This window comes from Carassius gibelio, chromosome B6 (genome assembly GCF_023724105.1).
Source record: "Carassius gibelio isolate Cgi1373 ecotype wild population from Czech Republic chromosome B6, carGib1.2-hapl.c, whole genome shotgun sequence".
NCBI classification, from domain to species: Eukaryota; Metazoa; Chordata; class Actinopteri; order Cypriniformes; family Cyprinidae; genus Carassius; species Carassius gibelio.
Window position 1 is genome coordinate 6,126,611 of NC_068401.1, and position 14,605 is coordinate 6,141,215.

Sequence of the window (14,605 nt, forward strand, 5' to 3'; positions counted from 1 at the left end):
AATATAAATGTATATTAGCTTAACTATTCAGGTGGAAGCTGCTCTGCAACCGAATGAGAGTGTGTTTGCCCCATATTTTAGCCGTAATCACCTTGAAGACAGTTATGTTGCTATCAGCCGTGCTTTAGGACTTCTAGATGTAGACACGAACAATTTTCTACACAGACCAGCATATTTCAGTTGAGTGAGTAAGACACAATGAGAGCAATACTGAATCCAGTGCCCTGGGAGAGGGGAGTCTATACTGTATCTAATTGAAATGGCAACCTGAGAGACAAATCAATGGTTTCAGGCAGTGTAACAGGAAATGCCGGCCACTGGGTGTTGAGTTTATTATTAGGTTACATCACAATCTGATAACCTCTTGCTTTTTGACTGTTCTATTTGCCTTTAAAGCTGCTACACGCTGGAGGCGATGAGTGTGTACGGAGATACCATACTTGAGCTTGTATCAGAAAAAACAGCTTCCACTAATGGAGCATCAGACTGGCATCACCAACAAAAATGAGTCTTGAAAGAGCTCACGAAACCACAAAAAATGTATGTAATTTTTGGCTAAACTTTAAAGGGGTTTTATACCAACCACTGAGTTATAAGAGCTGCTTTATGGATGTTATTTTAAAACCATGCTTTTATTCTTTCAGACTTTGCTTCACTTTGGAGCCCCGTGGGTTTGTTTTCTTGTTGTGTCTGAAGCGTCTTTGTAGCCCTTTAAGCAAAAGAGTGAATTAGGAGGAGTGCATTACTGCACAATAAGGTCTATGTTCCTCCTCAACTGACTGACTGCATTGACTATTTCCAGAGGAATACTCCTAAAATGGGCCACTGTCGTGTCTTTGCTGTCGTGTCTTTGCAGTTTTGTAGAATAGTTGTACATGATTGTAAGCTTCATGCTAAAATCAGGATCAATCAGTTGCATTCATCCAAAATGAAATTTCCTCTATATACAAGTTTATTGACAATTAAATTAGGTTTGTCTGCAAATAGGCCTCGATTCACATTGAATCCAGCTTTATTTTGTACAAATAAAAAAATAAAAATAAAAACAAATCACTCAAGTTGGATACGATTAGGTTATTTGCTGGTGTGAATACATTTGGTGAGCAGCAGCCGCTTGTTTTCAGCCTATTGTCATAGTGCCATTGAGAAAAATTGCAACATAATGACTCTAGGGCCAACATTCCTCGTGTGCCATTTATAGGAGATAGGGACGTGCCAATAGAGAGCTCCAATTCCAAATGTCAAAGATTGAGTTTTATATAGATTTTAGTGATTTAGACCATTGGCAGTTCTCATGCCTGATAAGGTCCATCGCTGGATGAATTTGAACTGTAATTGACCCCTGAATTGCATCTGAAATTGGAAGCAGATTCAGTCTTGCTTTTACTTATCTAATGATTCTGGTGATTGATAGTGGGATAATCAAGAGGCAGTTAGTCTGGAGATTCGGCTTTTTAGTGTGCCTGGATAGCACAAAACATCTGAACTGAAAATAGAATGATGCTTATCTGCATCAAAGTCGTTCAACCAAAAATGTAACTTCTGTCATCATTTACTCCATTTACCACAGTATGTTTTCCAAATCTGCATGACTTGCTTTTTTTATTAAAAAAAGTGAAAATGTTGAAGAATGTACAAGTTTTTTTTTTTTCATGCAACTAAATGGACATGAGGTTTTAGGTATTAAAAAGCATGCAAAAGCACCATAGATGTGGTCTTTGCAAATCATGCAACATATTGTTCTGTTTGAAGATGCAACAAAGGCCTTCTGAATTCATATAATAATTTTACATGTAACAGACAGATAATCTTTCTCTAGCTGCTGCAAATGAATAAATAAATCAAGTTGAACTTGAGAACCAAATAATTTGTTCATGATTTTTTATTTTTTAAACCGAATCAGCTTAAAAATTTTAATGTTATGACTTAAAGAATGTACAGTATTTGAATGCATCCGTCCTCGTCCATTCTTCAGAATTTGTCCTTTCTGCTTAGAAGAAAGTCGTACAGTTTTGGAATGACATGAGGGTTTAGTAAATTATGGCAGAATTGCAATGTCACGGTGAAGAGTCCCTTTAAATCCAGAATAAACCCATGATCAGTACAGAAGCAATGCTATGACAACAGGATTGCTAAGACATTGCATCTTGCCTCGTGGGAAAATGCATAAATAATACTGTGAAATCTGTATTTTCTTCCTTACTTTTTTGAGATGAAAAAAATCTATAGCTTTAAAAGCTCCTCGGAGACTGTTTCTTAAAATATTTCAAACACGATGAAATCCATTACCGTTTCAACACATTTGTTACATTTTTGATCATTTTATATAATGCATTGCGATTTTATTTATTAATAAATACCTTGGACCCACACACCTAGGTCTTACACGTTTAAATGCATTTTTATGTAAAATATTCATCGGGTAGAGTGCAGACCATAAGCTTTGCAATATTAAAATATTCACATTATAAGGCAAAGGAAAGGTTTGACCATACCCTACAGTACATTTATTTCAACTCTCTTTCTCCATGTAACAAGATTTAAAGTACTCATTCACTTCTAGAATTTGAATGAGTTTGCGCATAAAGGCATTATTAATTAAAATATTCCTATTTAAAAGCGTAGCCTTGCTGTTGCATAATAACGACTTGCCCCAACCCTTCTGATCCGTAGCAGGAACATGATCACTAATGAGCTTATGGAAATCCAAAGTTCCGGCAAAAAATGTGCTTTCAGGTCTTAATGAATACACAGAGAGCTGAATTCTGATTTAAAAAAAAAAAAAAAGAAAATGCACCGGCATATATTCCCCTGCAGTTGATAAACTCTCAGTAACCTCTGAAATAGCTGCTTGGCCAGTGCCTTTCCCCTGTGTGTGGTTAGCAGCGCTTGGAATATTGGCATAACAAAGACCATTTATCAGATCCAGCATCTGAACGTTGCAGCCGCCAACGAGAGTCAACCGTAAATACTGTAGTTTTTGTGATAACAGTGATAAGCCAGCGATAATGCAAAGCTTTCACTGTGACAAAAGAGCACTGTAAATGCATGACAAATTACCGATTCTGCTTCACCGTACTCTTGATTGTTATGAATTATTAAAGAGCCGTGACTTTTCTAAGCACCTATATTCATTTTTGCTGTCACAAGAGCAAATAAGCCAACAGTTTAGCTCGCTTTCAATCTTTCAACAACTGCCATCTATCATTACGTTGTGTGTTAGTTGGAGTGCCTATGAATCAGGGGCAGTTTCATGAGGCAGAGGAGCTTAGAGTGATCTGTGACACTGTGTCGAAGCCTTGCAGGCTGACTGTTAAGAGCAGGCGCTTAGCCCCTCCGGCGACTTGTGAACTGTCATTCCTCCTGATGGGCCAGCTGCCCTATCTCTAGTGATGAAGTCAACACTGATCTGCTGACTTGCAGTCGATCACCATCTGACTCCATATAGAGTTGCAGGGCAAAAACAGGCGGTTTTTTAACTTATAAGAACATGCAGAGAAGATGTTCCAGAGCTGTTCTCCAAAAATGCCTGACAAAACCGACAACAATGTGCATGTGTTTGCAAATGCGCATGTATTTATGCTGCTGTTGACATTTAGAGGGCCATTTTAGCACTTGCTGTGGTGCTGAGATCTAAACGTGTCTCAGTTTGGCAGAGCAAAAGGGCTTGTGTGTTTTCCTGTTTTTAGAATCTGTGCTTTTTTTGGGACATGTTTTTAACTTGGACTTACAACAATTCGAATGCTTAATATAGTTAATTGCATGTACAGTTTATTAATAGAGGCTTAGAAAATATTAATGTATAATGTATATTATTATCTGGGCTCATTCAATTATTTATTTTTTGATGTTTTGTTTTTACTAGGACTTTTAATCAACTATAAGTTTTAATCAAGTTAATTGCATTTCATTTCATTCATTTGGAGGCTGCTATATTACATTATTGTGCATATGAAAACATCATCTTTGGAATTCAAATACTGTATGCATCAGGCAGCATGATTAATTGTTACTTTTAATTGTGTTTTTTTATTTTTTATTAATTGCACTAAATTAATGTGTTTAAATGAACAGACCTCATACAATATAATTAAACTGTTGCACAGGCCTCTGTAGGCTCCACATTTAACATCTGTTTGTACAGAACGCGGAAATCACAGTGAGTTGAATGGATGGATGGAGGACCCACTGAGAGAGCATTGCCGCTGTGCGAAGGTATATTACAGTCCGAAAGGTCTGTGACAAGAACACAGTAAAAACAATGATGAATTCAGCACACTAGGCAGTCTTTCCCTTTTTGCTGGGGAAATGTCTGAGGTGGCGTGACCTTCCATGAATGGTAATAGCTGTTCTATACCGAAGTGTAGAACCTGGGAAAAAGGCTAGCTGTGGAGGCACAGACTTAATTACCCATCCAGAGGTCGAGAAGGTGGAAGTGGCATGAAACAAATGTAAAGAAAATATGACTACAGGACTCTGGAGGGCAACCGAGCGGCTGCAGTATTTCAGCAGAGGCATTGGGTTCTCTCGCATGATTTGTGGTAATGAGGGTGAGTGCCTGAACAAGATGAGAGGCAATCTCAAAAAAAAAAAAAAAAAAAAAGATTACTACTTTAAAGTAATCTATATTTATATAATAGTGAGCTATAACACTAAACAGTAATATTGTGAAATATTATTACAAGGTTAAAATAACGATTTTCAGAGCCAAATGATTCTTCAGAAATCATTGTAATATACTGGTGTGCTGCTCTATAAACTTTTTTTTCTTTTTCTCTTTTTCTTCATATAATCAAAGGAAAACATTTGTGGTTCTTTTTTTCTTTTTTTTTAAACAATACTTTTTTATGTTCATTTATTTAAAATAGAAATATATTATTTCCTGTCACTTTTGATCAATACTTGCATTCTAATCTGAATAAAAAGTTAAAAAAATATACTGTACATAATTGTATAGAAACATGATGCAACAATAAATGTTTGCTACATTGTTGTGACTTCATATTTGCATTTTGAGTATTTGAAAAGATGCTATAAATTGTCAATCTTATCTCATTTATCTCCGAGTTTTGCATTTTAGTATTTAATGTAGAATTTAATTTGACATACTGTATGGAATTTAGAAGGTAGAAGGGATTCAGTACCCAGTTATCGGTTGTATACTGCACTACTTCCATGCATTCCTGCAGAAATTGTATGTAACAGAAGTTGTTGTATGGTAAGATGTAGTAGTAATTTGTTTATGCATAGTATGTTCAAATTTCCACTATAATTGGTTGAACCAAACTCCAGCCGATCGTGAGATATTTATTTCATAAGAATCGGCTGTTTATGGTTTTTAAATAGCAGCGGTGACATGCTATTACACTAACATTAACTCATTTCCGAGGGAAGATTTGACCCAACAACAAATAGATCAGCAACAATCATGCTATTAATGCGTCAGCTAGAGTGGTTCAATTTGCAGTCAAATAGATAAGTAAGAATGTATGGTTTAGGCAGGCTGAGATGGCCCCCAAAGCTAATCACCATAATTAAGCAGGTGGTATTTTCTCTTGCCAATATTTCACCGACATCAGCCACTGAGAGCTCTAGAGCATCGAGGCAACTCTAAATAATTGATGCCGCTTGTGAGCATTTATAATTTACGCCTTTATCCATCTGAGAAAGATTGCAAGGCAGTGTCGTTGAAGAATTCTCTTAACATTGGGTTTATCCCGCACATCTTGTTAATGGCAGCTTTTATTGCCTCCACGACCACCCTATTTATCAAAGGGCTTTAGCAACACCTCGCACCGCAGTAGCAGCAAATTGCCGATTCAGATGAGCTATAGAAATTCATATTTCTTTGGGTGTCTTTCATTGGAATGGAGTTCACAGTCGACTCATTGTTTTCCTTCATATGTCATGCTTTTAATGAAACTAAATGAGATTTTTCTTTAAATGAAAACAGGGGAAACAAACAAGAGCAGCTAACAAGTGTTTCCGTCTATCGATTCTTCAGGGGGGTTATCATGTTGGCTGTTCCACCAGTTCTTATTCATTTATTTGGTGCAGCCGACTGTAAAACCATCACTCATCAATGGTCTCTAAACTCTGTGTGGATGATTTGACATTTATCACTGACAGTGCTGATTAACACATTCTCGTTGTTGAACGAGTGTTTCATGTCTTGATTAATGTTCTTTAAACAGAGGGGGGAAAGTGGATGAAAGAGCTTGTTTTTGAAAAATATCAAGCACAACTGGTTAAAAAACAGCACACAAGTGCACCTCAAGAAAGCTTTCATGCAATATTAGATCCTAATGTTTTTTTTTTTCTTAAATGTAACCCAGTCAACATAAGCAAACAGCTTTGGAATACTATAAATATTTGCTTTAACAATTACTCTATTTAAGTTATTCTCACAAACAGGATCTTAAACATAGATTTGAAAGCTTTGTAATGGTATTTTGTATGTTTTTTTTAATTTATTTTTATCTTATGTCCAATACTTACATTTAATCAGTTTCTTTAGTCAATCACATTGCTATATGCTTCCCATCAAAATGTTCAAGCAAAAGCAATCTTTACACTAAAAAGGTGGAACAGAAGCCACATCTGACTGGCATTTATGTTTTTTTTATGTATTCACACAAAAATGACATTACTTAGTCTAAGTAACCTATATATTAACCATAAACCAGGAACTTATAAGAGGGTGAAGATGCAATATCATCACAAAATCATTCTTCATGATTAATGCTCTTTGTATTGTATTAATGATAATGTCGTTTAATAGAAAGTTTTAATGGGGGAAAAAGCATGTCGTGTTCTGTCTATAGATGAAACAATCTAAGAAACGGTTCTGAATTTGTTTAATGTTTTCTATGGTTACGAAAAATCAAGACTTTAATTGGTTATTTTTCAAACTGTTTAAAAAATAATAATTACTCAAGCTGGGAATAAATTATATAAAGAAAGGGAGCAAAGAACATTGAAGCAGTCCTGAAGTGCAGCAAGTTATGCCCTTTCACAAAAATGTCCTGTTATAATCTCTGAAGCTGTCTACACTGCAAAATGAATCTCATTGTTTCTGCACTTTGTTGTTTGTGATAATGAGAGAATTCATGAATGCAGATTCAGAATTCGGTCAATGAGCGCATGCACGACAGAACTCTGGTGCTCTCTGTAGTGACAAATCAAACACTTCTGAAAAGAAATCTGATGCAACGAGAGAAAATCTACTGTAAATGTAACCCCAGTCTACATTTTTCATTTATTTCGCTTTTCACTTTAATTATGAAAGTCATAATAGATCTAGCTCAACTGGGCAGGGGCTTTTTTGCACCCTTATCTTGAATTTTTGTTTACTTTGGTGCCATTTTTCCCCAAACTCCCATTAATTTTCAACTTTGCTCCCAAATAACAGATACTTTCGAAATCTGCCAATGGCTGTTCTGTCTTGTTTTGGTCTTGCGGGGAAAAAACAAGCTGATGTCTAGAGTCGATTCTTTTTAGATTGCTTGGTTTCGGCTCTCCTGCGGCGTCTATATCCGAAACTTCTTTGAGCCTTTGCTTCGATAAGCTCCTCTCATGCTGTCAACCTTAACAAGTGACATGTTGATCTGCTTGAAGGAGATAATGAACTGACAAAGCCTTATGGTATACCTTCTCCAACTAGGGGTCCTTCCCAGCTCGTAAATTTTACCTCTGATCAGTAGTTTGACCTTTTCCAAATGATATTCCCAGTTTCCAATTCGTCACTGCGTCCGCCTGAATTACCCAGCGCTTCACTACCTGAGAGCCTCATTACTGTAGAAATATACAGGAGGATCAGTCAAGCATCGGGCGTTCAGTCCGAAAATGAATCCCATCATAATTTGATTGACCAAGGAAATGCCATAAGGAAGCCCTGTGTTGACAGTCTTCCCGGGAGAGCAGAGATGCTCAAGGAGATAAGCATGACTAGATGCCATTTTCCAGTGCGCAAAGGAGCACTAAATCTACAAAGGTCAGGACTGAGTGATGGAGATATTAAACCGAGATCTGAGGCATGCTGGGAAATATTATTCATGGTGAGTCAGTGTCTTCAGTTTAGGTGGAAGATCTGCTTATTAATGAATTACTTTTTACTTGACGTATGCATGATAAACGTTACATTTCAAAGGTGTGCCACTTAACCACATTTTTTCAAGCATACACACTCGTTTTATGTAGAGCTTTACAGTTCATGAGGAGGATGTTGGAGGATGCTTATCAGAATTTCACAGAAGCATCGGGTGAATTTATTTTCAAGGTCAGTTGTTCTCAACTGGTGAGTCAAGTATGCTCTGATAAGGTCAAAACAAAGCTAAACTTAAGTGATTAAATGCAACAAACCATATAATCGTGCATTTAGCAAAGGAAAGAGAAGGGAAAATACCTCTCTTTTATTTGGTTGTTGATGTCAAAGGCTATTTGTCCAGCCTCATCTCAAAATAATGTAGTTATTTTTACATAACGCTTTGTTTACCTTTTTGTATGTTTGGATACTTGCTGAAATGGACTATCTATGCATACTGACAGCATCGAAAACATATTTAAATACTGTAATTATGTACACCCAAATTCCTGAAAATGCTAATATTGAAATCTATATTACTTAAACCAACATTTGATAGACTGACAAATAGTTTCATCAAAATTTGTTGTGATCCAAGACGAAAAATATATACAGCTTTATTTTTTTTATGTACATTAGAATGAAACCTTTTTTTTTTAATTTTTTGTAGGGGTTTTTTTTTATTATTATTCTGAGCTTTAAAAAAGATCTTTACCTTTAATATTTTTTAAAATCTTTCTACCCCCCCCCCCCCCCCCCAAGATTGACTTACTTTTAGAATAAGAATCATTATACAACACATAAGTAAAGAAATATAATCATTGCAAAAAATATATATTTATATTGATTATTATTGTATATATAAAACATATATATTATATTATATAAAATCTGATATAATTTACATATTGTACATTTGTATTTTACATGCACATTTCAGAATATGTTAATTTTTACTCGTATTTTGTCATTTTAGTTGAAACATGAAAATAGATACTTTACTTGCATTAAATATGCTTTAAGTATAAAAAAACACAAAATGAAATGAAATTTGATACAGACACCAGTGTGGCACGTCTTGTTTTTGACCTGTTATGTATATGTAATAAACATTTGTTAATAAACAATAAACATTTGTCCCAGTAAAGTTTTATGAACATATTTCTACATGTATTATTATTACTAATATTTTAGGGAACCCAGCTGCAGGTTGATGTCTATAAAATCTGATGCAAACCAGTTGAGAACCATGTTTGTAGACAAAGCGAGCCATTTGTGAATGAAAGTCACTACAGAGACATGCCACTGATGGCAGAACAGACTGTCACACTGTCAGACGTGAGGGAAGCTCGGCCAATACATCAGCAGATTTCTCAATTAGATTGTGGCCTTGAAAAAGAGAGGATTGAGTTTCTAAATGCCTCTGTTAGGACCAGAGATACTGCAGTTTTGTGAATAGGCTTGTCTGGGCATGTGGTATGGCTAAAGAGCCATTGATTCTGCATCATAAAAAAGCAATTACAATATTTGGGATGCAGTGGTTTAAGTAAAAAGATGTAGCTCGATGCATTAGAACACCTTGCAACACTTGTGCTCATGTCAATATACAGTGATAAAATATGCTCTCTATATTTAGATAAAATATTGCTCCTTCTCTCTAATTAATCAGGCAAATATTCACCGAAAATTGAGTTAGGCTTATGAAATTGTTTCAATGGCTGACTGTAACACCATAGAGTATGTTCCAATCTGTTTTGTTCAATAATTACGCAGCGTTTTTTTGTCATTCTGTTCTCACAGCTCAGCCATTTGCTGCCCTGTTCAGCTTGACAGTAACAGATGTGAAAATTGCATTGACTATCAGTGTAAACAACAGCTGATACCAGTTGAGAAGACGTTAGATATGGAAGAAGGATATTTGTTTCAAATTAGTTTATCCACAAACCTCTTCTGCGTCGCCCCATGCCAATGGCATCAGATACAAATATTATATTTCTTGCATTTCGCTCATTCACTGACAGGTGAAATCGCAGTATTTAGTTGTTATTCAGCTAATTATTGCAAACAATGCAATAAACTATTTTCCTTTGATGCACTTGATATAAAGGACTGCAATAAATGGACTTTGCATATGGCTATTTATTAGACAAACGCTAATTCTGACCTTTGCATATACTGTAGCAGTCTAACATAATTATGCAAACGCGAGTGCATATACACATGACTCGGAGCAATGCATAGGGATAGTCGCATTCATTTCATACAAAGCTGCCGCCTATGATTAGGTGCCTTTCACCTAGACTGTCTGTTTAATAAATCTTATTTTAAATGACTTCTGACATGCACATGTTAGGAGAAGCAACAGCTGTAACCTTTGGTTCTCTTCTCAAGAACTCCTCAGAGGTCTGGACACAAAGAAAAGAGATTCATCACAAACCTCTTTTGTCCCTCGTTTCAGCATGGAATATTAAATAAATCTTTGTTAGAGAAATCAGCAGGGTGACTTGAACCATTTCAATGACATTTACAAATAATTCAGCGATGCCAAGGTTTGGTGTCGGGTCGAATTCAGCAAATAAACAAGATTTTCTTTTTTTTCAGTCCTGACTAATGGTTTCCTTTAACATTAATGTAGAAATTATGATATTACAGCCGTTGGTTTAGCAACAGAAAATAAAAGCCTTGACAATTTCCTTGTGTCATCTACAGTAATGTCAGTCAGAATGCCTCAGCAATATTTGGAGTCTTCATTACTTGGTGTGCACACATCAGTCCGCACTTGTCACATTCGATGCCATGTGAGTTAGCTTCTTCTCTGTTGAGTAATGCATTAAGTTATTGGCCCTGACAGAATTCGTATACATATATTTTAGCATATCCCTGGCTGAAAACATCAACATGTGCTGCAAATATATCAGTGTAACAGATCTTCTTGAAGACGGTTCTTTGTTTTTAAGATGTAAATGTTTGCCTCTTCATATTAGTATTTTGCTTTTCACCGTGAGAATAGACCTATTAAAAAAATATATAATTAATTGTTTTTTTTATATATTTATTTGTATATTTATCTGAAAATGTATTTGAGTACTTAACTGTTGTTAGATACCTGAAAAAACTTAAAGCTCTCTTTGCTTCATCATTTAAAAAAACATTTTTTGGTACTACTTTGAAGAAACTGTGAAGGCTATGTTCCATTTATCATTGAATTTGTTATGTTTTATATTGATACTTTCACTTTTGGTGTGTAGTATATATATATATATATATATATATATATATATATATATATATATATATATATATATATATATATATATATATATATATATATATATATATACAGGTGCTGGTCGTATAATTAGAAAATCATCAAAAAGTTGATTTATTTCACTAATTCCATTCAAAAACTGAAACTTTTATATTATATTAATTCATTACACACAGACTGATAAATTTCAAATGTTTATTTATTTAATTTTGATGATTATTAACTTTATGTGTGTGTGTGTGTGTGTATTACTTGCACAGATGTGTGTGGTTCCTTACCAAAGTCATGCACCCTCAAGATTCAAGTATTCAGTGACAATAGAGAATGAAGAAAATGTCAAGTCAGAAGAACATTTTATTTTTGATTCATTTTTAGAGATTAAATTTGCTTTTCTGTAACACCGTGCAGGCAGTGCTTATTGAGATGTCTTGCCAAACCAAACTGAAACGGTCATGTGGTGCTCTATTTAAAAAGTGTGCTGCAAATATAACTAAAAATAACTGTGCAATTACTCCAGAATTATATAGCCTTAGCATTTAAAAGAAATTGTTCACAAGGGTAATGATGCAATTTTGCTTTTTGATTACCTATAAATAGTGCAAATCTTAAATATATCTTAGTTTTATGTTATACATGTAATTTATACATTACATTTTTAAGAAATCCCAAATTTTCCATGTGGTGTCAGATGCTTGGATCCCAATATAAAGGTTCTGTCTGCAATTGTGCAGATTGAAAGGTAAATATTTAACTGCGGAACATATTGATCATGCATTTCTGCTGATGTCAGTCAGTTGCTCATGAAGTTGAACCAATGAACTTAACATGCGGATGACAGCAGCCCTCATATTCACTCACTGAATGCCAGCATTGTGTGACATGCAAGGCATTAAGAGATGCTTTACAGTGATTCTTTCAGTCTGTCTCTATTCCTCTGACCTGCAAAATTCTTGTATGAAAAGCAAGACCAATTGCTACCCAGAGGCAGTTCTAGCATGCATATTAACCTATATATAGCTTTACATTAGTACGCGAGATTTTTTGTTTTGTTTTGTTTTACATTTATATTCCTGAATTATATTTCATGCATGATTTGATTTGATTGATAAATGATGGTGTAATACATTTGATGCTGTGACATACTGCTTAAAAGTTAAATTTAAGGCAAACTTTGGCCTTTAAACAACATTCAGCGTTATGTCTACTTCAAAACAACTGTAAAAACAAATGGTAGTTCAAGCTTAATTTTTTACATTCTCAATAAATATTACTAGCCGATATCAAGGTGGATGATCGACCTGCAGTCTGTTTGGATTTCGAAAAAGCCTCTAATTCGTTTATTGTTTTGACTGATATTTTGTTGTCCTCTGCACAGATGAATTTATGATCCCTTTTAATGGAGCCATACCGCTGGTATTATGTCTGTAGAGAGCGGGCTTAAAAGCCAGAGTATGTTCACAATAGCCAAGTTAATAAACTTGTATAAATTACATTCTTGGTGGTGCAAGCCATCCATTATGTTATGTCTGACATTAGCTTAATGTATTCCGAGCATCACCAGCTATCCATTTTATGGTGATTGCTTAAGTTTCACATCACGCCTGGTTTGTGTGTTTGTTGTTCGGTATAGCCTGTGTACAAATTCTTAACACAATTCAGTCTGGGAGACCCTTAAGGGGTTAGTTTACTCATTTGATGTCAAAATTGACTCAATCTCATGTCCTCATTTTTTTTCTCAGAACTCAGAGGATGACATTTTGAAGGGCCTGTTTTGGCTGTTTTGATTTCTTCAAAAACACAATAGCAGTGTCATAAAAGTAGTCCAAATGAATTTTGTGTTGCAAGATTAACTGTGTTACAAGCCCGCTGATTTAAACTGATAATCTGATATTCTTCCACTTTAGTTGACAACTCTGAGTCAAATGTTCTGAAGTCAAGAATCTGGATCATTCAAAACAGTTTTATGATGCGGATCAGATGTTTCATTGAAAATATCTGACTCAAAATAATGATTCATTCACAGTTCAGATGTTTCTCATGCACTCTAGTGAACATGCCAAAGAGAGCTATACTTGTAGATATTCTTCAGAAATGCACTTTTTGAATTCCACTGAAAAAAATAAAAATACTAAATCACCCTCATGTTTGAAGAGACATGAGGGTGAGTAAATAATGCAGAAAATTTGAGCTATTCCTTTAAGAGACTCTCATCTCAATTGGGGTTCCTGTAAACCAGTCCGTGATAGTGTGGAAGTTGTTGACCAGCTTGTTGTTGCTTTCCACACATCTTATTTCTGAATGGACTGCGCTCATCCCCACGGTCTTGAGTGTGCCACCTGTGGCTGTGCAAGAGAGAGCTTGGTAGGGGATGTAGTCTGGCATGATGGAGCATGTTATAATCTGTCAGAGGTGAGCTCAGAAGCAGCAGGGGTTTTTGGGAATTGTGTAATTCAATGCCTGAATGGGATTTATGTTTTTGTCTCCTCCTATAGATTCCCCAGGTGAGTTATGCCTCCACGGCTCCTGATCTGAGTGACAACACCCGTTATGACTTCTTCTCCCGCGTGGTACCACCGGACACCTACCAGGCACAGGCTATGGTGGATATAGTCAGGGCCATGCGCTGGAATTACGTCTCCACGGTGGCGTCGGAGGGGAATTACGGAGAGAGCGGCGTAGACGCATTCATCCAGAAATCTCGGGAAGAGGGTAAGAGTGTGTTTGCATTCACTTTGGGGATATCTTTGAAAGTCTTACTTAGCTCAAATTTCATCATGCAGTGTAGCCTGTTGTTCACTGTAGCTTTTTATGGCCAAGAATTGCCCACTCAGACAAGAAGAGATGGTCTGACGGGGGAAAAAAGTGACCAACCACAGGATTCGCAAATTAGCACTGGTATTCCCTTGTGAAAAGAAGTGTGCATAATTGTACTGAATGTGCAGTTGAGCTGTACTTCAATTCTTAAAGGTGTACCTTATTTTTTTTTTATTATTTTTTTTTTTACAGATAATGTTTATATGAAATACAAAGACCCTGAAGTGCACATAAAGTACACTTTCTTAACACATTTTAAAAAGTGTACTTTGTATTAATGTCAGATTAGTGGTTTTGCTTTAAAGTACATTTTAAATCATTGTTTTAATGATTTTTTGTCATGCTTTAAATAAGAACAAACAATACTAAAGCATGTGAGAAGAACTTGATTTGCATTACGGTAGCTTATGTTAAAGGGTTAGTTCACCCAAAAATGAAAA

The 14,605-nt window shown here is 35.5% G+C and overlaps 1 protein-coding gene across 2 annotated transcripts in view; it reads left to right on the top strand.

The window, feature by feature from the left end:
- Positions 1–14,605, top strand: part of LOC127959014 (metabotropic glutamate receptor 4-like) — a 102,377-nt gene that overhangs the window by 33,512 nt on the left and 54,260 nt on the right. For both annotated transcript variants that reach the window (XM_052558018.1, XM_052558017.1), the window contains exon 2: positions 13,844–14,060. In XM_052558018.1, the coding sequence (XP_052413978.1) occupies positions 13,844–14,060 (217 nt within the window). The remainder of the gene's footprint in view (positions 1–13,843; positions 14,061–14,605) is intronic.